At 29.1% G+C, this 26,814-nt stretch overlaps 3 protein-coding genes and 1 non-coding gene across 4 annotated transcripts; 1 reads left to right on the top strand and 3 right to left on the bottom strand.

Annotated features, from left to right (window-relative positions):
* Positions 1 to 4,199: 4,199 nt before the first annotated feature.
* LOC113872636 (protein DMR6-LIKE OXYGENASE 2-like) lies at positions 4,200 to 6,193 on the bottom strand. The gene is made up of 4 exons (XM_027510343.1): positions 5,845 to 6,193; positions 5,525 to 5,766; positions 4,780 to 5,107; positions 4,200 to 4,685 (listed from the first exon to the last, which is right to left on the bottom strand). The coding sequence occupies exons 1-4, from the start codon at positions 6,121 to 6,123 to the stop codon at positions 4,440 to 4,442; spliced, it is 1,095 nt and encodes a 364-aa protein (XP_027366144.1). The 5' UTR covers positions 6,124 to 6,193; the 3' UTR covers positions 4,200 to 4,439.
* Positions 6,194 to 8,730: 2,537 nt separating this feature from the next.
* Positions 8,731 to 10,562, bottom strand: LOC113872628 (protein DMR6-LIKE OXYGENASE 2-like). Its single transcript, XM_027510331.1, has 4 exons — positions 10,189 to 10,562; positions 9,869 to 10,110; positions 9,168 to 9,495; positions 8,731 to 9,063 (listed from the first exon to the last, which is right to left on the bottom strand). The coding sequence occupies exons 1-4, from the start codon at positions 10,465 to 10,467 to the stop codon at positions 8,815 to 8,817; spliced, it is 1,098 nt and encodes a 365-aa protein (XP_027366132.1). The 5' UTR covers positions 10,468 to 10,562; the 3' UTR covers positions 8,731 to 8,814.
* Positions 10,563 to 12,601: 2,039 nt separating this feature from the next.
* TRNAA-CGC lies at positions 12,602 to 12,674 on the bottom strand. The gene has a single exon. It is a non-coding gene; the product is annotated as a tRNA-Ala (tRNA).
* A 1,506-nt stretch (positions 12,675 to 14,180) lies between these two features.
* Positions 14,181 to 17,357, top strand: LOC113852698 (protein BOBBER 1). The gene is made up of 7 exons (XM_027483042.1): positions 14,181 to 14,620; positions 15,871 to 16,043; positions 16,202 to 16,250; positions 16,492 to 16,658; positions 17,034 to 17,117; positions 17,206 to 17,255; positions 17,305 to 17,357. Exons 1-6 carry the CDS (start codon positions 14,299 to 14,301, stop codon positions 17,242 to 17,244), a joined length of 834 nt encoding a protein of 277 aa, XP_027338843.1. The 5' UTR covers positions 14,181 to 14,298; the 3' UTR covers positions 17,245 to 17,255; positions 17,305 to 17,357.
* Positions 17,358 to 26,814: the final 9,457 nt, after the last annotated feature.

Below are 26,814 nucleotides of genomic sequence, written 5' to 3' on the forward strand. Positions count from 1 at the left end.
AAGTGTATAATGGATAGTGAATGTTGTGTGATGAAAAAGTGTTGAAAATTATGTGTTTGCGTATAATGCGATTGAATGTGTACATATGTGCAATGTGTGAAATTGAATATCATGATGTGATTGAGAATGTGGTTGGAATGCTTAGACATGCTATTGATTGATATTGGATATTATTAAATGGGTGAGAATGTGTGTGAATGGCATATTGAGTGTGATTGTGTTTGAATATGTTGAAAAACTATGAATGGTTCAACGATACACTGGGAGTGTGAAAGATGGGAGCTGTATAAATACATTAGGGAAGAAAGGGTGGTGATGACACTAACAGTGAGCGTGGGTGCACCACAGGCCAAACACTCTTCTCTTGACTCGGCCTTTGACTAAGTGTTACAACTTTTAAGAACCGTTTGAATGAAAAATTTTATTATTTCTATTTTGTGAAATTTATTTATTCAAAAATTAAATTAAGGTATTACAACTTGTAGCTAAATGATAAAAGAACTATGGACCATATATGTCACATTCAGGCCCAATCCTGAGGGTAGTTTAGAAGTGCGATCGCTTAGGGCCCAGACTTGAAATGGGCCCAAAGTAAAAATCATATTTTGCTTTCACATGGAAAAAATAATTTTAACTTTTAATTGCAATTTGTAGTTAGAAAAAAATAGAAAAATAAAAAAGATTCTTCAATTTCTTGCATCTCACTTCCATAAACGTAGTCAACTTCTTGACTTCTCTAAACTCAAAACTTCATTTAATTCCTAAATTTTACTCTTTCTAGCATTAAAACTCACAGAGAATTTTAATTTTTCTAAAAAATTAAATAGTTCTTGAGTTTGTCAAATTTGCATATTGTTATCCAAATATTTTTATCGCTTATAGATTTTTTTCTACAATCTCAAAGACTATAGCATCAGCTAAAAGAATTTTTTCAAAGCTAAAGTTGATTAAAATCTAATTAAGGTCATCAATGTCATAAGAACAGTTTAATGATCTTGTAATTTTATCGATTGAGACTGAATTTTTAAAAAACATTAATGTTAATGTTATCATTAACAATTTTACATCTCAAAATGCTCATATAACCTATTTTTTATAATTTTTTGTGTTTATAGTTAATTATAACATAGAAGTTACTTGAATGAAAGAACAATTTTTTTTTTGTAATTTTATTAGAAAAAATTGTATTTACTTAAAAAATTGTATTATTTTAATAGAATTATTGACATATGCTTTTATTTTATTTTATTACATTTTATATTTATTTTTTTTGAAATGGACCTAATTTTCTATTTTGCCTAAAGCCCTAAAAAGGTCAAGAACAAGCCTAGTCACATTTACAAAATATTGTTATTAAAGTGTTGAATTTGACTTATAATTTATTTGGATATGAACATAATTGAAATCTTCTTAAGCATTTAAATAAATGTTAAATAACTTCAATTTAAATTGTTTGATTTAATAGTAGCAAAAATCTGAAATATATATATATATATATATATATATTAAAATATATTCATTTAAAAAATAAATAAACTTGAGTATTAAAGGCTGTAAGATATTATTTTGATTAAGTACAACTAAGTTCTTAAAAAATATTTTGAGGTCATAACGTGGTAGATTTTTTTTTTTAAAAGGATGATTATAATGAGTGATTGTTAAAAGGAACATGTAAAAATAATGAAGAAAGTATTGTAGATAAATTGATATTTAATTATGATAACTTGATTTGAAAAGTTATTATCAATTGAGGATAATAAGCCAAAGATAAAAATGATGACACTTATTCAAAAAATTATATTTAAATATTAATGATTTAAATATTTAAATTATTAAAAATATAAATTTATTTGATTATTTTTATTTTGTTATTAACATTTGACATGATATATATATATATATATATATATATATATTCAAACTTCAAAATAATAAATAGTAGTTTAAGGAATAACTATTTAAAAGAATATGTAACGTTGGTAAGTTATTTCTCATAATTAATAATAGAAAGATTAAAGAACTTATGATATTGCTTTGGTCCATAAGTCTATTTCATATGTTAACTTTTTAAATTTTAAAATAATAATATATTAAGATCGCTTTTATTATATATTTTGCATGCATGAAACAAAATAGAAGTATTGTTTTATTTTTTAACCAAACATGTTTTTGTCCAATACAAATTTAAATGGTTGATTTTTTATTGAATATTTCAAATTAAATCGTACTAATTTAGCTAAATTAAAGATATGACACTAAAATTTAAGACAGAAAACACACTTTTAGATAATTTTATAGTTGTAATTACCATTTTTATTTATTTATTTGTTATTTGAAACATGTGCTCAAGTAGCCCATGGAGATTGCCCATGAAGTGGATTAAGTTCCATTAGCAATGATCTATTTATTTGTTTTTAAATAAGGGTAATGGGCTGGGGGTTGGGCCACTTTGAATAACTAAATTAGCTTGTAGCAACAAATTTTAGTTTCAAAAGCAAACAAATCCTTATTGACAAAATAAGGAGCTCTTTCAGTTGTGTTTCCAAGCTAAGTTCGAGGATTACAAACTCCTATCATAACTTCATAAAATAAGTCTAAAACTCAGTCATGAAAATAAAATAGACGTGAAACTTATGCTTTTATGAAAATAATACAATTTTAAAAATTCTTTACTTAAATTATATTATTTAAAAAATAATTACTAAAAAGATGTAAGTAATAAAAGCATACACATGTCACATTTTAATGTAGATTTACATTAAAAGAATGTCACACACTAAAATTATCTCATATTTCATTATAGTAGTGATACGTTTTTAATGTGACTCACACACCAGAATGTAATGAATATCACTTTTTGAGACTTTATCTATCTTCATTTTATTCCATATGTTAGACATTAAAATACGTTGTATTACTCTTCAGTATTGATATTTGAATTAGAAATTTAAATTTCTCTTTTTTAATTTAACTAAAATTTTAAAATAAAATTTAAATTTTATTTTAATTTATGTTTAAAATTTAAATTTAAAATTTTTCTTTCATGTTAATTAAAATTGAATTCAAAATTTAAATTTTAGTTTTTGTATCACTTTGACGAAAGACTAAATTTAAAATTCAAATTGTTCAATTGGTCAAAGATAGAAACTGAAATTTGAACTTCAATTCTGAATTTTTGTTAAAGTAAAATAAAATTTTAAATTTAATTTTGAATTTGAATTTGAATCATTGTAACAAGAAAAAAAATTAATTTAGTTTAAAATTTTGGTCAATATGAAAAGAAAATTAAAAATTTAAATTTGAATACCAGTACATAAAAATAGCATATCATATACATTACATGTCAATTTCTAGTAAAGAAAAAAAAAACTAATACACTAAAAAATGACATATTAAATTATTATATGTAACGCATGTTCTTTTTATTCAAAACTTTTCAAGCACGTTAAATTGACAATAAAATTATACTTTCAATTAAAGTAAATATCAGTTGTTATATATAAAGTGTAAATACAAATTTGCATGATTAACATCAACATATAATCTTATATAATGGTTGTATTGATAAAATCTAATATTTATAAATAGTTATTAAGTGAAGTAACTCTTATTATAGTTACTTTTGCAATAATTTGATTTCTACTCATAGTAATTATATTTACTTTATAAATTTATAATTCAATTTTAAAAAAGTATATTTGGTTATTTATTTAAACATTTTAAATTTAATTTAATAATATCCATGTTGTGTACAAAAAAATTATTAGTTTTGAAAACAGAATTGTCTAGAGTATTCTAAAAAAAATATTACTAGTTATTTTTATATATATTCTTAAATTTTTAATTCCGTCAAATATTTTTTTTTTATTTTGGCATTTATATTTTTACAATTTTTTTATTTTAGTGTCTCTTACTCTTGTAGCCTTGCAAGAAAAAAAAAAACCCAGCAGTCTCTCTCAGTAGTCACACCCATGAGAAAAAAAATTAAAAAAATGCAAAAATATAAAAGGTAAAATAAAAAACTAAATATTAGGAACAATTTAGGAACATTGTGTTACAGTCAGGGCATAAATTATATTAGCAAAAGCCTCTTATTTTGCAAACTAACCGACATTTAGGAACAATTTACCATTAACTTATTCTTAGATATCAGGAAAGATTAGTTGAAGCAATATTTTGAAGGAGAAAACCTAAATACAAAACTCAAGGAATTTATCATTTGCCCATTTCGTTTCGGATAACTATTCATTTCATGGCAGCGGGTGAGAATTAAATGTTCATTTTCGCTAAAATCCTTCCTCACGAGTCCCTGAAATTTGGTAAGAAATCTTTATCAACGACAAAGAACCACACCAAAACGTGAACACTAATTATCAAATCATCCAACACATGCCAATAGCATTAACCACATTCACAATAGATAAATATGAACATCATTGTTAATCATTAAGGCGAATCTCGTCCAATGCTGTTTTGTCAGATAACCGTGACCTCTGCAGAAATTGGAAATAGTCCTGAAAAGTGATGCTTTTGAACAATGGCTTTTCCTTCTCCAACAGCTCCCGCGGAGGTTCAATTTGCTTGTCTAACGCTGGTCCATTGGACACCGCAAGACTGATCCTACTGTGGGTGTTGTTGAGAATCGCTCGGTGTAAAACACTCGCGTACCTCCCGTTACTCACAACCTAACCCAGAGGAAACAAAACATGGGTTACATGAGATCATCCCAAGGTCTAATTAAACAATTAGAAGAGCAAAAAAAGTGAGTGAGCGAGCGACCTCAACTTGATCTGCAATTAATACAACAAATGACTTTGGAAGGGGATTCACGTTCACCCATTTGCCATCGTGCTTAACCTGAAGCCCTCCAATTCCGTTCTGCATCAGAAGTGTCATAAGGCCTTGATCAGAATGTGGAGGCAACCCTTGAGCTAGGTGTGGCTGAGGACACGGTGGATATAGGTTCACTGCAAAGAGTTGAAAGCCAGAGTCAAATCCCGTTGACTCTATTATGGAATTGGATTCTAATCCCAAGCTTTCTGATATTCCTTCAAGCAACTTCCTCACCACACCTCTTATTTCTCGACTATACTCAAATGCAACCTCTCTGCACAAAAAATTAACTCACCAAACAGGATTTGTAGAAGATACAAGTCTCAAGAAGCAATTAAAACTTCGTTTAGGAATTTTGAAAGTGAGGGAAAGAAATAGTTTTAAAGTAAAAAAAAAAAAGAAGGAAGAAAGCGGGTTAATAAAAATTCTTCGTAAAAGAATTTTAAAACACAAAATTAGAAAGGCTTTATAAAGTTTATAAATCTTTTTTCTCTAAAAATTTAAAAAATTATCATCAAATAACTCTTCTATTTTCCTCTCTTACCTTACAAAAACTAACTCTCAAACGAAGTGTAAAGGATACATAACTAAAAGGGTTACCGTTCTAAATTGGTTAAATCATTATAAACAAGCATACCACTTAATCTTGAAGTGAATAGAGTTAAGTTAATAATTGAACTTTATTAATTACCTATAACCTGGTGGCTTGTTGGGGAAGTCGAACTGAGGAGATGTGATAACCTTGAGATAATCTCTCCAATAATGAAGCTTCTCTGCTTCAGGATTGAAGCTGGTGCCATATCTTATGGATGTGAAAGGGCTTTTGCCACTGTCACCAAACTCCTCCTTTTCTTCCACAGGCAAATAATGAAACTCGCAAGACTTGTTCATCACCTCCTCCATCAGCTTTTCCGAAAGTCCATGATTTGTCAGCTGTACAGTGACACTTTACCATAAATTTCATATGATGGAATAAGAAAAATATTGAAAATTAATGAAATGGAAAATTACCATGAAGACACCCCATTCCGCACAGGCCTTGCCGAGTTGATGCACGGCTTTGGCATGGATTTGAGGGTCGTGTGAAGTGAGGAGAGACAAGTTAATGTTTGGGATGGAAGCTGCAAGTTCGTCTGCAACATCATCATCAGGTTCTGTTATAGAGTGGTAACTGGAAGGGATGAAAGAGGATTCGTTTGATTCTGCAAAGGTTTTGACGCTTGGAATGTCCGATGCATGAACCTTTGATGCTTCTTTTTCTGATGACCAAACGGTTGCAGCAGAGGCCATGTATGTTTGTGAGTCAGTGCGTCACATTGGTATTAGGTGTAGATATAGATAGACACACACAAGTGCGGATAATAAATCAGTGTAAACCACCTTGTTAAAATAAATTATTTTTTATTTTAAGAGAAAATTTTATCATTTATATACTTTTATCCAAACTCAAATAAAATTATCTCAACGAAAGACACTGTAGTTTATTATAATAGTAGTAATAATAATAAGTTAAACTTTTATTTTTGTCTTTAAAGACAATAAGTGTCAAGCATTTTTAAATTTTAAAAATGTCATCTTAACTTTTATTTATGTTAGGCATATTAATCTCTAAATCTAAATAATGTTAATAAATAATAATAAAATATTAATATATTACGTTTAATAATATGTATAATTGATTAAATCGTTTATAATATGATATATATTTTAAAATAAGCTAACATGTATAATTTAACTTGACATATTATTATTGTATTACTTACTTTTTAATATTTCTTAATAATTAAGATTAGTGTAATTCACAATTGTTAATTTTATGAATTAAAATTTAATAAATTAATTTAAAAGACGCTACGTATTTTATGGAGTAAAGTGAATATTTACTCATAAAACTTATCAAATATTGAATTGAAAGAAAACTCTTATAACTACACGTGATCATGTACTTCATCTATCACTTTTTTTAAAAAAATAATGTCATATTTCTCTGTGTTTTTTTTTTTTGGTAAAAGTATTTATTTACTTGTTACCAGATACCAACACTTTAATATTCTCCATACAAACTGAATAAAGAAAAAACATTTTACCAAAAGAAACTAAAGGTTCCAAGTTTTCTAACAAGCTAAATATTACACAAATTGAAATTTTCTTGTCCAGGTTATAATCCTTTAAAATCGATTGAATGATTGACCTATATTAAAATATTCAGCATAGTTATGTTTTACATTTTCAAGCATCAGGAGCAGTCCCTATGATAAAAATTTTCAATATTTATCATAGTGAAACTATAACTTACTATTATTTAAATGCTAACTTTCACTCGAAAACAATATTTTTAAGTTTAGAGTATTTAAAGTAGACTCCTCAATTTCAGAGTGAGACAAAACAATCAACTTCACAAAATTATTAAAATTTTGCAGTCGACAATAAATTCTAAAAATTTTCACAATTAAACTATTATAAGTAAGATTTCAAATAAAATTAGTTTTTTGTAAAATCCCTTCTTACATCTCAAGATATGTTCGTCTAAAGTAAATTAAATCATAACAAAATTCATCACATAACAAATAAAATTTTGAATTTATCATGAAAAAGTTTTTATGTCAATTTGAATTCATCACAGAACAAATAAATTCTAAAATTTTTCAGTTCAATACTACACAAAACAGTGTTCAAAAACAGTGTGAAAAACTTTTCCGAAATTAAAGAAATAGCAGCACATTGTAAGCTTAACATAGGAATTGTCAACATCTGTGGAAGGACATTTGCAAATGCTTAAGGGAAAGAACAAAAACATTTGCATGGGTAGAACAACACAAAAAGATGAGGCGGCACGTTACTTGCGTTACGTCTCTTTTACGCTTATTGTGACAAAGCCATATGTCGTTTGCTTGTTCAATGTGGGCACACGAGCTTCCCGTAACTTCTGAGTTATTTTGCTTTAAGTATTTGGGTGTTTTATTTTCCGTTTGATACAACGATTGTAGTAAACAGTCACCCATAATGGTCCTACTAATTAAATTCCATACCTTGGGATTGATAAGAACTATGGAATAATCACAATACAATTAGTGAACACAAGGTCTTTTAAACCCCATGTTAGAAATCTCATACCTTATAATTAGATTCTAATATTTCATCCACATCGCCTAGATCAAAAAATTTAACAGATAAACCATTGCGTAAAAATTCTATTTCGGCAAGGTCCCTATGTTGATGTGAATCATGTTAGCCTATACACATTTTCCTAAAATAAACAACATCTTATACTATAGAATTATATTTCCTTTTTGTATATAAAAAGACAATCAAAGTTAATCCTTTTTTAATTTTAGAAATTACTTAATTGAACTTTATCTCAACCAACAAAGTATTCTGCATAGACAAACTCTATTTATGCTTTAAGTTGTTCCACTTCGTTGATTACTATCTCCTATTTTAGGACACCTGACTCCGCCGTTAGTCATAACCTATTATTATATTATTTAAAAAAATCAAACTATTAACTTTTTTCAATTTTTTCTGTTAAAAATTTATGTTCTGTTTCAAATCTTAAATATTTTCATAGTTAGTAAGTTTAGAACCACCTCAACTCCAAATGTAGTCATTAATTGCATCTCAGCCCCGGCATAGGAATGGCGATCGCAAGAACAATAATATCCGAAGTTTGCTTCCCTTAAATTTTTTTCACCCAAAACACTACGCCATTCTAGGCAATTAAGCATCATTTCGCTCAAAGCCACCCAATAAAAAATGAATACATAGAAGTACTGCTCCATTAAAAAAACACATAGAAATCATCATTCAAATTGAAAATAACCCAAAATGTCATTAGGACAGATAGTTTTATTATAAGTTAGCATTATTATCACATCACACAAGTAACACCTTTAACATTAACCATCCTCCAATCTTTAAATTAGGATAATTTTCATCCCGTGTTGTTCAAAGGACGAGGCCAAAATAGATAGATATCTATCGTCATTCAACATTAACCCGAACATTTTCCAAGCTACTTTTATCAGCAAATCGTGTCTTCTGTTGAGCGTGGAAGTACTCCTGGTACTTATAGCTTTTGAACAATGGCTTTTCGTTTTCCAATAGCTCCGGCGCAGGTCCAATTTCCTTATCTAGCGATGGTCCATTGGACACCACAAGACTGATCCTAGTGTCTGTGTTGTTGAGAATTGCTCGGTGTAACACACTAGGATACTTCCCATTAGTCAAAACCTAACTCACAGGAAACTAAAGATGAGTTAGTTCTTAGATGTGATCATAATACCATGGTCTATTTCAACAATTAGAAGAGCGAAAAAAGTGAGTGAGTGAGTGACCTCAACTTGATCTGCAATTATGACAACTAATGAATTTGGAAGGGGATTCACGTTGACCCATTTGCCATCGTGCTTAACCTGGAGCCCTCCAATTCCATTCTGCATGAGAAGTGTCATGAAGCCTTGATCAGAATGTGGAGGCAGACCTTGTGCAAGGTGTGGTTGAGGACACGGTGGATATAGGTTCACGGCCAAGACCTGAAAGCCAGGGTCAAAACCTGTTGACTCTATTATGGAATCGGATTCTAATCCCAAACTCTCCGACATTCCTTCAAGCAGCTTCCTCACCACACCTCTTATTTCTCGAGTATACTCAAACGCAACCTCCCTGCACAAATTAACACTGTAAGGCCACCAAACACTAGTGTTGGGATTTGGTAGAGGATAGAAGTCTCACCTTGGGGATCAGCAAAAAATTGAAGGGTATATAATTAAGCAAAAGGGTTATAAGTTTAAAATTTTTAAAGCATTTTAAATCAACAAATTACTTAAACTATCCAGATGTGTCCAGTTACAAGAAGAAGGAAAATAATTGAATAGAGGAATTCTCGAACTTAAACTAATGAGATATCCATGCATAATATCATGAAAAATTGATACAAATTTTAGGCTGTTACCCATTGTCTCCCAAACTTAGATTGGATCTACGTTCAAATTTTAATAGGGTTGATTTGATTATTGAACTTAACTTTCTTGCTTACCTGTAACCCGGTGGCTTGTTGGGGAAGTTGAATTGAGGAGAGGTGATAACCTTGAGATAATCTCTCCAATAATGAACCTTCTCTGCTTCAGGGTTGTAGCTGGTGCCATATCTTATGGGTGTAAAAGGGCTTTTGCCACTGTCATCAAACTCCTTTTTTTCTTCCACAGGTAAATAATGAAACTCGAGAGACTTGTTCATCACCTCCTCCATCAGCTTCTCCGAAATTCCATGATTTGTAAGCTGTGCAGTGACACTTTACCGTAAATTTCATATAGTCGAATAAGAAAAATATTGAAATTTTGTGAAATGGAAAATTACCAAGAAGACGCCCCAATCTGCACAGGCCTTGCCGAGTTGACGCACGGCTTTGGCGTGGATTTGAGGGTCGTGTGAAGTGAGGAGAGACAAGTCAATGACTGGGATGGAAGCTGCAAGTTCGTCTGCAACATCATCATGAGGGTCTATGATAGAGTGGTAAGTGGAAGGGATGAGGGAACCTCCGTTTGATTCTGCAAAGGCTTTGATGCTTGGAATGTCCGATGCATGAACCTTTGGTGATTCTGATCCTGGTGATGAAATGGTTGCAGCAGAAGCCATGGATATTTGTGAGTCAATGCTTGATATTGGTATTAGGTATATATAATATAGAGAAAATAAAGGGAGCTTGAAGAGGAAGTGCAAGTGCGGATAATAAAATAATATAAGCAACTTTTCCCAAAAATAATAATTAGCACCAACTGTTCAGCGTAACAATATTGGAAGTGTCGTAATCTGTGGAAGAATCTTTACCATTGCACAAGGGAAAGAATCAACGCTCTGTGTGTCAGTTGCATTTGCATGGCTGATAAATGCATAAGATAAAGCCGTGGTGATACTTGTACATTAATTACTTGCGTCTGTTTTATGATTATACAATTAAAGAAAGGTTCCAACAGAGAAACCCTATCAACTGAGCCCATCTATGTCGTTTGCATTTACAATGTAGACAGACAAGAGCTTCTTGTATTCCACCTTCTTTGTTCTTCCATATATTTGTTTTCCGTTTCTCTCTTTCATAAGGTGTTTTGTCATGGTCAAGTATACTAATCGCTAATAAATAAAATTAAAAGCTGAAAAAATATTTTATTTCGAAACAAGTTAATTAAACCAAATATACACTACACTGATTAATAATATCCTTGCTTTGAGACTGATGATTGGGAAAGAATAAGAATTCGGATGCCGTAGAAATAGCATTGGATGTTTCCTGACATTATGGATCAAGGCTGCTGGAAACTAAACAGATGAATCAAAATATCAGAGGCTATTGAGACAGGTTTTGTGAAAAGTTATAAATCTTCAGCTTATTACAATGTTATATATGTGCACATGAGCCAGCTGGAGCTCTATACTTTCTTTAATAAGGTTCTCTATTTTTTATTTATTTAAGGTTTTATATTGTTTAATTTTGTGCGTGCACAGTATCGTATTTATCATGTGCAGCATGGATATAACACAAACCAAACGGTCTAGGCACATCACATGGTTGATGGTCGGCAAAATTATGGAATTATGTGATTGCAAACAAACAAAAGCAACGAATTTTAAACCCAAGTCACACCTGTGATTTTGATCAATAACAATGCTTTTGTGGACTTTCAGATTATCGAAGGTTGTATATAATATACCCTTACTCTTCGCTTGATAAGGTTAAATTCTTATTTTAATATTCTAAAGAAGTAATTTTCGGTAGTCAAGATCTTGTGATTCTGACCACTTACTCGCAACACATTTAATTTTTTTATAAATTATAAATTATATTTATAGAGTACAGTATGAGTGCTGAGAGAATATGACTTTAAACCATTTAATAACTTTTAATTAAACATACTTTTGATTTGGCCAACAAATATTGAAGCTTATAGCATAAAAAATCTTATTATGAAATACGCATGTTGCTAAAAATTTGTCTATAACGAAGATAAAGGACATCAGTTCTAAAGATTTTGATAACCACTGGTTATTGGTAAAATTTGAGAGATTAGAATGAGTATTCTCACATTTAGTGATGACTGTCTAGTACATAAAATTTATAGGATTAGTTACATGTGATCTAACATTCATTCAAATTGAATAAGTTATAATAATATATTAAATAATTGAGTCTAACATACTTATAAAACTTAGCTCACATAAATAAGATTATTAAGAGTATTTTCATCATATTCATAACTCATACAAGATATATCTCAACATAATATCAATTGTTAATCCATCCATATACAAACTTTCATATAAACAAAAAAATAATAAAAAATTCTCTAGTTCCTCATAATTTGAAAAGTTTAAGAACACTAGGCTACATAATTTTGTTAACTTTAATAATTCCCAAAATTATATACGTACTATTTTTGCAAAATAATTCTTTTATTTTTGCTATGATTTTTTCTTTTTCTTTTTTTACTTTCTTCTTTAATTCATTACACATTCGTAATCCTATCCTAAATCAAACAATTCTAACCACCAAAGCCTATAATGGGGCCTAAACATGATTTCAAAGAGCTCATTCAAATAAAATGAAAAGAATAAAAACACGATAAGATCAATAAATTAAGGGTGTTTTAAATTTTCTAAAGCTCAGACATTCAGAGTTTAGGTAGGAGCCACCATGGTTTAAAGATGTTACAAGTGTAATCATACAACTTCACAATTTTGGGAATTTGGTGCACAGAACAAAACGTAACACACTGTGTGGAGCTGCGGGGAATCGAACCCCGTGCCTCTCGCATGCGAAGCGAGCGCTCTACCATATGAGCTACAACCCCTACTATGTATAAGGATCTATTTGCATTTAATTATTAAATAAAATCTATTTGACAACAGTTACCAATTTGTTTTAAGTAAAAAATATAAATTTCATATTTTATTTTATTAGCCAAATAAATAGCACATATTAATATAAAAAATTTGATATATAAAATCATTAATATTTTCATTTTAACTAAATAAATAAGAAAAAAATTGATATTGCAACCTATATAACACCAAGTTCAAATAATGATTTTATAAGAGTCCAATAATTTTGAATTTTGAAATAATTTCTTTGAATGGAATTTTTAAAAAATAAAATTAATTTAATAATAAAAATTAAATTGCTTTCAAAATATAAAGATGAAGACGAATCTAAATTTCATATCTAAGATAAACAAGTTCAACAAACCAAACATTAACAAATTGTACTTATGCTAAAATCATATGAAATTAATGTTTTACCTCTAAAATTAATTATGCATACAAAGAATTGGTAACTTTTTTATAATTATTTTTTACCTACTCTCTAACAATGAACATCCTGAATTTGGTAATTTTTATATCTAAAAAAATAAAATTTAAAAAAAAAAAGCCATGCAAAATTGAGTGTCATTATTATAATAGGAAGAATATGCCTAAATTAAAACATATTTAATTTAAAAGGTCAAGTTTTGTTTTCTAATTTTTTAATAAATACAAGTAAAATATTCAAAATAAAATTTAATACTTTTTATATTTTTTTGTTGTGTTATTTTATACAATAAATATTAAATGGGTAAAACTAATATTAAATAAATACTGTGTTTATTAGTTAAGTAATTTATTTTTATTTAATATAACTGAAATACAGTATTTAATAATTAATTAATATGCATATATATAATTAGGTTCATATCATTTAATTCTATTATATTTAATAAAAAATATTAAAATTTACTTAAAATAAATTATTTATTTAATTAATACAAAATTTAAGTCTTTATAGACTTTTAATACAATATAATACTTTACAAATTCGGTTATTTTTTCAAAAATATTTTAAAATATTTATGTATCTGAATATATATATATATATATATATATATTCCTTTAAAATGTTGCATTATTAGTATCTCTTTTATTTTTTAAATAATTAAAATTTAATTAAATTTATAGGTCTTAAAAACAAACAAATTTTATACAATTAGATCTAAAAACAATAATATAAAATAATAAATAAATAATTTTATACTATTATTTTAAATTCATATTTATAAAATATATTTGACTCTTTATTTTAAAATCAATAATTTTTATATAGTTCAATATTAATTATTTTCTTTAATTTCTTAAAAAAAATTAATTCCATTATAAATATCCAACATTAAATATTTATATTATTTTTAAAAGAATAAAATAAATAAAATTATATATAATACAATAACTATTAATATTTCCCTTAGTTTTCAAATTTATTATAACAATAGCATCAATAGTATTTATGATGCAATAACTGAGAATATCCGCGAAGTAACGTTGGTATATATAAACAATCGAACACTCCTCATTTGCTTCGCTATCTTGTAAAGTTCAGTTCAATTGGGTTCAGTTCCAAACTTTGAATTCAAACCAACCCAATTCTTAACTCGGCATTAAGGTATGGCCATTATCTCCGATTTCCATGAAGAACAACCCGAACAATCCCAATCCTCTTCGTCTTCGTCTTCGTTCACTTCCAGTTTCGACCCATCCAATCCCGTAGCTTTTCTTGAGCGAGTCTTCGAATTCATCTCCCGAGAGAGTGACTTTCTGTCGTCGGAGACCGCCGAGAAGGATATAGCGTCGCTGGTGCGCGCAGCCGGGAAGAAGAAGAGAGACGAGCTTAAGGCCACTGAGGAGAGGGAAAAGGCCCAGAAGAGGTTGAAGGAAGAGAAGGAACTCAAGGTGGAGGAGGCTAACAGAGAGGAAAGTGGCTCCATAGGTAAAGGAATAGAAACGATTTCTGAGATTTCCAATGTGCAATTGTGGTTTGCCCTAACGTTCTTTGTTTCCCCCTGCCCCTCCCCTCTTTTGTTTGCGCTAAGGTGATTTTGTTGGTAACAATAAGCGTTTTGTTTGTTTTGATTTCGGAAACAGTAATTCATTGCTTGTAGATCGTTTATTGGTTTTGGTGGATTGCATAAAGTTGATTTGGGTTGGGATGATAGGTATCCATTTATAATAATCAACTAGTGAGGGATCAAATTCTTACTTTGATACATTGAAGGACTAAATTGATGACCATTTAGAGTATTTAGTCGTTCCTTTTTTTTAGCATAATGATATTAACATTTTCATGGACTTTAGATTTTTTTTCTTATTCCTCAAAAATGTCCTTAAACCGGCGCAAACGCTCGCTGTCCCTGAGCCTTATTTCTCATGAATGTGTGAGGCAATTCCTTGCCTGTTATATATGTGGATTCTGAGTTCTAACTTCTAACCATTGGTTTGAGTTCCCCTTTTTTTTTACCATGGTTGCTCATATGATCCATTTTTTATTGCTGATTATATTGGCCTTTACTGGAGTGAGTGCTTTTCGAGGACTCTGTTACCTTCAATCGTGAACATTTTCCACAAAAAATTAGAGGAATGCCTATAAATGCAGCCCTTGTTTAAATACCTGCCTTTAAATTTGTGTGAGTTACAATTAGTGAGGTAGAATGATATTGTGTAGAAGTTAATGGGCTGGGTTATTTTTTTATGTGATCACTGATCACTAGAATTATGAATTCAGTTGTTTTAAATGTTTGCAAATTGCTACAAAAAGAAATAATCGATAGCATATTTATGTATTTCTGAAAAACTGAAGGTGTAGATAACATAAAAGATTGAAGTACAAGACAAAAGTCTAATCAAGGGATGACTTCTTGTCCTACTTATACCATGCTCAATAGACAAATCTCAGAAGTACCAAACCTTTACTTCCTCTCCTTGATAGCCCTCTTCCATGAGCTATCTTCTCTACTCCAACCCTCCTTTCTTTCCCTCTCCTCTGCGACCTCAATTGGAAAATTTTTTGTTCCCCTGGTTGTGTGGTGCATCAACCACCAAACATCAAATAGAACAAAAAGTTGTGTTATGGCTCAGCTACTTGCATTGTGCTGTTTTACATGTCGTGCGTCGTGCCATCAAAAGTACCTTATATTTGTTTGACTACTGATTAACTTGGTATCTGTTTCAATATCTGTACAGTTCCAAACAAAGGTAATGGTCTGGATTTGGATAAATATTCTTGGACTCAGACTCTTCAGGAGGTCAACGTAAATGTTCCAGTTCCAAATGGAACCAAATCAAGGTTTGTCATCTGTGAAATAAAGAAGAACCATCTAAAAGTTGGACTAAAGGGGCAACCGCCAATTATTGAGGTCAGTTTGCCTTATTTTATCATTCATTATTAAAGATATATTCTACAATGGTAGTTATTTTTCTGATTGATGATATAATGAGTTTAATTGATACTTTATTATTCTTATTTTGATTTTATGTTATGAATGTGCCTTTACATGATTTTGAAAATTTTCAGGGGGAGTTGCACCGACCTGTCAAGCCTGATGACTGTTATTGGAGCATAGGTACTGGACTACTTGGAACAATAGATCATCTTTGAAGTGACAATAATGCACTGGCATATCAGTCAATTTGATTTTTTGATACACCAAAATTTGAGTTTGCATCTTTGTGAGTGGATCATGTGCATTGATTGTGTGCATGCATGAGCTAATTTTCAGGGTGTGGTTTCGGGTTGTTTTGTTTACTGATGAGGAGTCATCACCTCTTCATATCTTACCCATTACATCAAAACCTATTTTGCAGAGGATCAGAGTGCAATTTCTATTCTTTTGACCAAGCATGATCAGATGGAATGGTGGAAATGTCTGGTAAAAGGTGATCCCCAAATTGATACTCAAAAGGTTGAACCAGAGAACAGCAAACTTTCTGACCTGGATCCTGAGACTCGACAGACTGTTGAAAAAATGATGGTAATCAGTTAATTCTATTATTTATTTTAATTGGTTATATAACTTGAGGTTTTTTAGTCTGTCTTCAATCTTCATCATTTCCTAAGGTCCTTTTGATATTTTTGTATCCACACATTCATTTTTTTTGTATAAAACTGTTAGAAATGCTGTCATATTGAATTATTATTTAATGTGTTGCTTCTGGTTTTATGTCTTGTAATTCAACGAAGATGTCTTACTTTATTGAATGTGTGTAACCTGAATGTCAGGCCTCCGATCATGAGGATGAAGGTTTTTAATATAGCCTTTTAAGATATATATACATCTAATGCCATTGCCTAGATCTGAGGCTGTTTCTTTGCTAGTTGACTTACTTTCTCTTATACTGTTATACAGTTTGATCAGAGGCAGAAATCTATGGGCCTTCCTACCAGTGATGAGCTTCAGAAGCAGGAAATTATGAAGAAATTTATGGCGGAGGTTGATTCCTGACTCTCTTGCTGACTTGCCCCATTTGATTACTTATTATCAGTTGATTGACTGATTGATCACTGTCTATATTTTGCAGCATCCGGAGATGGACTTCACGAGAGCAAAAATATCATAAACAGTGCATTACTCTTGGCATCCTTTTTTTCGGTCTGACCTTACATTCAGACTGGTCCAGCTCTTATCCTGTACTTGTGGTACCTGTGATCGCTGTGTAGTATCTTGCCATCTGTTTTTGGTTGTGGACACAATGAAGTATATCCATAATAGTTTGGTTTTTGGATGGTGCAAATAGTATAAATATTAAGACCTTTTTAAAGAAGAAAATATCCCTGTTCTTGATGCTAATCATATGCAATCTATTCCATTCGAACTTTAAGTAATATTCATGAATGATGTACAAAGAGTAATGGATAGTGCGAGTTTACCCTCTTCAAATATTGATTCTGCTTTTGGTTAGCAAACAAATGCCAAGGAAAGGCCCCAAGGCAATACAAAATATGGCCAACGGGCCTAACGGGAAACAATCTTCTGCCTTTGTCACAAAAGGTCCACTTGAGTTGGACCTTATGGATAAACGGATATCTTTGTTGATGACTTGAGGGTCTAAACCATGCTCAAACTAAGAGGTTCCTTTTAAGAGAGGATCCATTAGTGATGGATTTTGAGAGAAGCGCACATAAGACTCCACGAGGAGAAGAAGAGTGAAGTGTGTCGCAAGATTTGAATTCATATACTCTTTTTTTACACGTTTTACAGTTTTATTTAAGCTGATCTTGATAGATAAAGTGGTATAGTACCAGTATGTCATGCTCGGCTAACAAGTGATTAAGAAGAGAGTACCCATATTATTTAATAAAGAAGTCTATTGACGCAAATGAAACATACATGTCGTGGGTTCCAGACTTTGTAACGTAAGACAAAATGTTAGGCACCATAAATTTGTTCGGAAATTTTAAAATCCATTCCAACACAAAATAAGAGAAAAATGATTATTCATACTCTTATTATTAATTTTCTTAACCAACACGAAAAAGATATTTAATCAATTATTTGAATAGGAGTGATAATACAAAGTTTAGGGTGATTAACGACATTCAAAAGTTATATGTAATGCAGTGTGATTATTTATCCAAAACATATTATTATTATATCTTCATTTAACAAGGAAAAACCAACTTGTGCCGTGTTTTTATCCTAGTCCGTTTTCTATCCTAGTTGATCATGTTTTTATGCTTTAGAATAAAAAGAAAAGTCAATTTGGTGTCCTATTTTAGTGCCTAGGATACTATTATTTTGTGCTGAGTTAATGTAGAAATTAAAATAATTTAGAACCGTAGTTTTATACAGAAATGAAAAAGAACTGAAGGATGATAACATTAATCGATAATTTACTGATCGGAAAATGAAAGTTCCTACAACAAAAGGGAAGGAAAATACGGTTATCAAATAACACAAGAAAAATCAATGACAACGAAGCGCATTTATTATTCTTTTGAAAAATGCTAATAAATGTTCTAAAGATACTTGTGAAAAATTTTAAAAATAATAATATTTCATATTTATATTTTTTAATGCATCTCATTATTATTTTTTTTACGATTTTAACCTTTTGTAAAGATGAGTCATCGTACCGTCTAAGATAAAAGATGAGTCATTATCGTATGAATCTCAGCTCTGTAACATTGTCCAGTTTGCTTAAATGCAGTTGTACTTTTCTTGTCAATTATTTTATTTTATTAACATAAAACCATAAATAGTAGTAAATTAGAGTACATTCTTTTATATTTACGAATAATAACACGTCATTTTACTAATAATCACATATTCTTGAAAAGGAAACATGCATTGTGCATCCGATATTTGATTTCAGGAATAATTTCCACCAGAAGTAAAATGACCAAAATTATTCGTATTTAGCCAAAGTTTTATATCACTGGTTTTGTGTCACATACGACAAATGACAATCCATTGATCTACTAACAAAAATTAATTAATTCATTTTCCTTTCTTCTCATCTTCTATTTTTCATTTTTATCATTTTCTTTCCTGCTATTAAAGGAACCGTGAGTCTCTTTGTTACAAACAATGATACAATGATACAGTGATTTGTTCTTGGTGATGGAGGCCAAGGATTTAAATTTATCATCTTGCTTTTTATCTTTTTTGATAAAAACAATTACCCGTCTCTCTCACTTAGTCCCTTCAGAAACGCTTCTACTTTATGCTTTATTCATTTAATTATTGTGGGAGCCCTTTTTTAGAGTCAACATAACCTATTTCTAAAACTCTACCATTTTGGTTTTGTGCATGAGCATGGAGGGTGGATGGGCTTCTTGGGCCCATGACTCAGAACGATGCTTCCTTGTGGGATACTTAAAAACTCAATAATTAAAAAAATGGAATTAAGTTGAAGCTATGGACAAAGATGCAACAAGAACTAAAACCATACTGTATACACTATATCCCATCATCTAGTACATGCAGCAACAAGATGGAGCCACGTGCCACTATTTGACACATGTCCCTTTCGACATAAAGGTAGATGATAGCAACTAGCCTTAATCTCCTTGTCGTGTTCTAATGGACTATTGGTAGGTCATTAACCTTATGGCTTGTATAATTCCATATGAACCCATCATTATGGTCGAGAAAACGATACCCTTTTTTGTATTTTTCCAGCATATTCAGTTTTCGACCCCAAAAGTCCAAAATATAGTAACAATCAAATTGATATTTACAAGGGGAGTTTTATTTCATAATTTGTATGTTTCTATTATGAAAGCAGTGAAATAGGCTTAGGTCAGGATCTGAAGTACCAACATCGTATATCAGTGGGTGGAACATTAAAGCCTCACTCTCACGTCAATATTCGAATTTATTTTCTTATTCCCTTGGTTTCTATTTATAAGGAAGGAAGCCATTATATATTTTCAAATGTTCTTTATTTTAGAAGAAAAAGTACTCAATTTTATAATCTTTCGTATGTTAATAGACATGAGAAATTAAAATATTTTTCAAAAACACGTTGTCAATATTAATAGATTAATTTTTGTCGAACAAAAACTATTTTAACAAGAGATAAGCCTAACAATTTTTGTGTTAGCAAATAGATTGATCTTCGAGCCCTAGTATGTGGTCCAATATGATATGGTCCAACTTCGAGCCCTAGCAATAATGATCTATTGTCTCTAAATACACAAATTATAATTATTCATACAGAACAAAATAACAATTTTAGTATCCTAATAAAATAATATTTTCTGTATCGGATCATCGGAACTGTCATACAATATTTGTTAGCCTAATGAAAATTTCCTTAACAGACCTTTCTAAAAATTTTAATTATTTGGTATGGACTTTCATCTACTATCATAACATATGTGAGTCTAAGTGTAAGTCTTTTATGTATTTTTTAAAATTTAATAACCTTTCTCACCTTAAAATAAAGCATTGTCCTATTTTTCTTAAACTTATACGTAGCAATGAAAAAACATACTAAATATCTTCAGTCTTTCTATCACTTTTGATCTTTTAGTTAAGAAAAAGTTTACAATATTTGGGTCATTACTCGATGAGTATCTCTACGTACTAATACTTTTATCTAAATATATTTGTATTTTAATTACGTGAATATGATAGCATTCAATGTTGTAACTTAACTGGAATAATACTTAAATATAATCTATTTTCTAAAAAAAATATTAAATTTAAGCTATAAAATATATTATGAGATATAGTTAATATTCATAACAAAATTCTGAATAGCTATTTATACTAGACTCATTTGTTGGATAAATATCTTATTCATTATTGGTAATTTCTATTAATTATCCATTGGTTTTATTTTAATTACGATCCTTAATTCAAATTTGATAAAAATAGATGTAAGTGTGAATATTTGAGAAAGTTGCATGAATAATAATTAACAAATCAAATTAATGGGAAGTCTCAACGCAGTCATCACGATTCAAGGCCTAATTAAGAATATCCTTAGAACGTTCTCAAATTCTTAAATTATTTGTTGCGCCCAAACTAGTGATTGAAACTTGAAAGTGACTTCCACCAATTCATAGTATTGATTCAAATGGAAGAAGTTCAAAACATTTAAGCATGCAATCACCAATTAAATCATAAAATTTACGAAAAAAAATATATATCATTGGAGAAGAAACTCTTGTTCTGCCACTTGATCATAACTTGAAAGTTTATTTCTCACTTGTTAGATGAGAATACTTGAAAAAAAATAATTCATAAACCATTTCAATGTCTAAAATTTTTCCACAGTATTTTAATAAGCATATATGAATAATTTTTTATTTTAAATAAAATTTCAAAATGTTTATCATTCTTATTTATATTATATTATATGTACCTTTACCTTATTTATATTTTCAAATCTTGATTTTAAAAAGTTTAACTTTATAGCTAAAAAATTTATTAAAGAAAGATATAATAATGTTAACAGCACATCAATATTTCAATGAAATTACATGGCCTAATTCAAGACAACAAAACAAAATTATAAATTATTAAAAAATAATTATATAAAAATAAAAATAATTTCTAGAGACTCAATAAAAAAATGAAAAGACCAAATAGAACGACATAATTAAAAAAAAAACTATATTTAAGGCCATTTACTATTATCCAGTGGTCAACAGTATAATAGATGATAATCAGACATATAGATAGGGGATATTTTATTTTAAACGCACTTGGTGTTAAATAATGCATTCAGGTGTTTGCTTTTGTCTGGGCTCTCCTGCTTTTAGGTCCCAAATCCGAGTCGAAGTGACATTACTTTACACTTAGGATTGTACGGTTTTTAAAATGGTAATTTCTCTTGTCAATCAAAGACGAAGCGTGAAACAATCATTACGTCAATTTATATTAATAAATAATAAAATCAATAATTTATTTAAAAACATATAAATATCTTTTAATTTTTAAAATATTAAAAAATTATAACTATTTATTTAAAGAAATATATAATGCTTTTTTAAATTCACTTATATTACAGTAAGCATTTTTAAAAATAATAGAATTATTAAATAACTGTGAGACGCTCCTTATATTTTAAAAAAATTAAAAGTCTGTTTGATTTTAAAAAAAAATATTTTTTATTTTTAAGATAAAAATATGATATAACATTATATGATAAAAAAATGTGTATATAAAAATACAATAAGTAAAATATTTTTTAGGAGATAGTATTGGTGTCAGTACAATTTAATGCAGTACAGTAAGCTGAGGCAGTACAAATTTAGCAAGTCACAGGTGTATCGATAAGATTTGATCATGGTTTAGTTTAATTTGGCTAAATTTATAAAAAAGTTAAAAAAATATTTATATATTTTTGTAGAAGCTTTTTGTTTAATTATTTAAAATTTATATAAACTGGATCTATGCGTTGGATTTGAGGAGAGCAAATGAAAATTTGTTACAAGGATCATAGGAAAAAGTAACGAATGATATAATGGTCCATGAATTCAGTGTATTATTAAGAAAGATAAAATTGTTGTTCCAAAAAAAAATGCAGAAAATTATGCATGTCCCTTTAAGAGTAGTCACATTGGGTTCCAATAATTTCATTTGACGCATCCTCTCTCTCTCTCTCTCGCACGGATACGACGATATGTCGTAATAAAATTGCTGGCAATGGACAGGCACAAACAAAAAGCCCAGTAATGGACATTCAGTTTTGTCGTATTGTTACATAATTGTATATTTTCATTTGTTTCGTTGAAATGTTTAAATAAAAGTATAAAACGATTATCTCCAACACAACAACTTGTGCACGTCTTATCATTAAAAATATGTTGACAAAACCTCATTCTAAATGCAAATATTGTTTAAATTTATATTAATCCTTCTTCAATTGGCTGAATTAAGCAACTGTGCAATGTAATGTAATGTGATATAAAACAATAATCAGGAAAATATGACAAGATGGACAGCGATATGACGTGGAATGCTACTTGCTTTAAACTTTTGGATTCTTTCTAAGCACATATGCACAAAATTTTCTGGCATGTAGTGATGCATTCTCTCTCATGGATGCTCATGTTGATGCTTCACACGGTTCACTTAGCTTTAGAATGCAAAACACATCACTTGTGTCAATTTCTCCATCACCTTGCCTTGCATGATTAGAGCAAAGACAATTTGCGCTACCAATGATAATTATTTTTGTTTTAATTATAACTTTCGTTGATTCATTGGACTAAACCATCTTATCGTGGCAGAGTGTTCATGGCCTATTTCTATTTTTGATAGACTAGTTGTTTCGGCTTAGGTAGTCTATGGTGTATTACTTATCCCAGGCTACTTGTGTCACTTTGTATTTATTTAGGTGATTGTTTTCTTGTTCAGGTTTTATTTTTATTGTATTTTTTATACATTTGAGTACCCCTTTTATTTAATATAATGACAATTTTCCTATCATAAATAAAATCACTTTTGGTTTGATTCTTGCATAAAAATTATTAAATTGATTTAAATATACAAATTTATTATTAGTTTAATCATTATAATACCATAATGATTAAATTATAATTTTAGTCTTTGTGATTTTCAGATACTACTCATTTATAATTTTTTTTTCGTTCATAATATTCACTCTATTGACTCTTTATGGTCTTCACACTCATTTTTAGCTTCATTCTTGCATAAAAAAATTAAATTGATTCATATATATAAATTTATTATGAGTTTAATCCTTAATATTTATGGACATGTATCATTATGGTTAAATTATAATTTCGGTCTTTATTATCTCCAAACAACACTTATGTTTATTTTGTCCTCGTTCATGATATTTATTTTGAATCTTTATCGTCTTCAAACTAACTTTTAGTTTGACTCTTGCATTAAATAATATTAATAATCGATTCATATATACAAATTCACCAACAGTTCATTCCTAAATATTTATGAACGTGAAAAAAAATTGCATGATAATATCACTATGGTTAAATTATAATTTTGGTCTTTTGTAATCTTTAAACATTGCTCATTTTTAGTTTCTTGATATTCATTTTATTAATCTTTATGGCCTTCAAACTCAAGTTTTAGTTTGATTCTTGCATAAAAAAAATTAATTGATTCATATATACAAATTCATTATCAATCCAATTCTTAATATTTGTGGACATAAAAAAATGGCATGATAATGTCACTATGATTAAATTATAATTTATGATTGTTAAGATATAAAGTCTCATATTAGTGGACTAACAACAAATTAAAGAGTAGATAAAAAAGAAAGTTATCACTTCAAATTATTTAAGTCATTTTAAAAAAATAAATCACTCTAAATTGCCTAAAATATTTTAAAAATTCTAATAATAGTACCCTACACTGCTACTTTTAATTTTGTCCTGATTCATGATATTCATTTTATTGAATCTTTATATGAAAAAAGTCTCAAATCTTCCCTTGTATACGCAAAAGGGTTGATATGTAGTTAAGGATGCGATAGGATTTAAGGCTAGCTAGATGTGAATTGCAAGAAATTGCAACTACATATTTTTCATATTTATTGCCATGTATTTTTATGGTGATGATCAAGATATGTATCACGATGAAATGTTAAAGATTATCTAAAAGAAGAATGAAGGGGAGAGACCTTGCTTGCATATGTTATCTATGTGCATGGTAAGTTACAAAGGTTTTTTTTAGCTTCAAGCCCGTGGGTGGCTCATAATTGTGCATACACGTGTCGAATGCTGTGTCACTCTTGATTCAAAACAAGGTTGCGGCTCAAAGGCATAAGAATAATATTAAAAAATATATATTAAAATTAGTTTTATTAGAAATTTAATTGCATCTTTATCAAGTTTTTCTGATATTTTTCTTTCTAAAATTGTTTCTTAACATTCACTAGTTATGTTAAAGTATCAACAAGAATTATTTCAACAAAAAATTATGTTAGGTTGGTAAAAGGGAAGGGCAATCTCATCTGAGTAAGATTCATAACTCATCATAGGTCATATTTCATATATTTGAGTGGTCTAATTGTATTTTGTAAAAGATAATACTTTAACATATTTAAGAACTTTGTATTTAAAATATATCATCTTGATTGAGAATTCTTATTTGTCACACAAAGAGAGAATTTGATTATCTTTTAAACCATAATAATACGTGTGTATAAAATAAAATCAAATGAAATTAAGTGTTAAATATAACAATGATTATTTAATAATTTTTTATTGATAAAATCATCTATCTAATTATATATATAATCATCTAAGCAATTATCAATCAATTTATATTTTAATTTCATTTCATATAGTCTCTTGAATTTGACAACCATCATCAATTAAGTCTCTAAATTTCTAGTCGATTTGATTCCTTAATTGACTAATTAGTGCACTATATAGTCAAAAGATCAAATTGCAGTCAAAGTTAATAATTAAATTGGTAATCCTTAATATCATGTATTAAAATGATTAATAAGTATAAATTTAAGGACTACTTTCTAAAATAAAAAATTAAAATTATCCTATAAAATATATAGCATAAGTCATGCTTAATTGTTTTCAAAAGATACACGGAAATTGATCTAAACTACATGCCAAACATTATATATATATATATATATATATATATATATATATATAAAACAATTGTGCAATATTTTTTATAATATTATTATTTTTATTACATCAATCATTTTATGGCTTGCTTGTTTCATTTTATTTTTTATACCTCTTTATTGTACGAAATACTAAATGAGAAAATAATAGAGATACTATTTCCCAACATTAAACGATTATGAAGAGATCGAACGGCGTCTAGAAATTTCTCCATTTACTTGCTAGCTCGGATTCTTGACAAGCTTTGTTGGGGCCCCTTGGAATACTATTCATCTCCATCATGTCAATGCTCACATCCAAAAGAATCTACAAAGTGACTTAGAGTTTGGGCCACGAGAGAGGATGTGACGGAGCCCATTTACTCAAACAATTCCGATGGCAATTGAAAGACAAGCCACTGTGAGATGGTCCCCTCTAATCTCTCTGTAACACACACCCCCACACTTCTCTTCTTTTACTTTCCTATTTTGATATTTTCTAACTCCTTTCTCTCCTATGCCTCATGCTTCTTCAAGAAACTATTTTCCACACCCAAAACCCTATTTTGTATTCATCAATAAAGACATCAACATGCCCATACACTGCATTCTTTTGTCTAACAAGGAAAGACAGTCTCCAAACTTAGGAACTGAAATATTCACGTTATTAGATAATTAAAAAATTATTTTAAATCATTTTGTTAAGTGAAAATTTTTTTAGATGCATCAGTAAAGAGAATGAATTATATGATTTTTAGTTCAATAAAAAAAACTGAAACTTAGAAAAAACTAATAAAAAATATTTTATTTAATATTTTTTTTAAAATTTATTTTTAACCGAATAAATAATTTGAACTAAGCATAAGCTGGTGCAATGATATGATTACTTTTTCATTAAGTAAATAAAATGAAATGATTAAATAATGTATAAGATGCTTAATTAGCGCAAATAAACAAAACAATGACCAAATTCATTTTATATCCTCTCATTAAGACTTCCCTTTAATCTAATCATCTTTTTGTTAAGTCAACTTGTTATGGTAAATTTTGCTGCCGGCAGCTAATCCCTGCTTTGATTCTTGAAAACTACAATCTCAAATTGTTTAA

The sequence above is a fragment of the Abrus precatorius genome, unplaced genomic scaffold (assembly GCF_003935025.1).
Source record: "Abrus precatorius isolate BTA unplaced genomic scaffold, Abrus_2018 Scaffold10, whole genome shotgun sequence".
In the NCBI taxonomy this organism is placed as follows: Eukaryota; Viridiplantae; Streptophyta; class Magnoliopsida; order Fabales; family Fabaceae; genus Abrus; species Abrus precatorius.

Coding starts and splice junctions, on each gene's coding strand:
- LOC113872628 (XM_027510331.1), bottom strand. CDS start 10,467: ATGGCTTCTGCTGCAACCATTTCATCACCAGGATCAGAATCACCAAAG. Junction 10,111..10,188: donor CAGATTGGGGCGTCTTCTTG/GTAATTTTCCAT, acceptor GTCACTGCACAG/CTTACAAATCATGGAATTTC. Junction 9,496..9,868: donor AACAAGCCACCGGGTTACAG/GTAAGCAAGAAA, acceptor TAATTTGTGCAG/GGAGGTTGCGTTTGAGTATA.
- LOC113852698 (XM_027483042.1), top strand. CDS start 14,299: ATGGCCATTATCTCCGATTTCCATGAAGAACAACCCGAACAATCCCAA. Junction 16,044..16,201: donor GGCAACCGCCAATTATTGAG/GTCAGTTTGCCT, acceptor GAAAATTTTCAG/GGGGAGTTGCACCGACCTGT. Junction 17,118..17,205: donor TGAAGAAATTTATGGCGGAG/GTTGATTCCTGA, acceptor TATATTTTGCAG/CATCCGGAGATGGACTTCAC.
- LOC113872636 (XM_027510343.1), bottom strand. CDS start 6,123: ATGGCCTCTGCTGCAACCGTTTGGTCATCAGAAAAAGAAGCATCAAAG. Junction 5,767..5,844: donor CGGAATGGGGTGTCTTCATG/GTAATTTTCCAT, acceptor GTCACTGTACAG/CTGACAAATCATGGACTTTC. Junction 4,686..4,779: donor TAATTGCAGATCAAGTTGAG/GTCGCTCGCTCA, acceptor CCTCTGGGTTAG/GTTGTGAGTAACGGGAGGTA.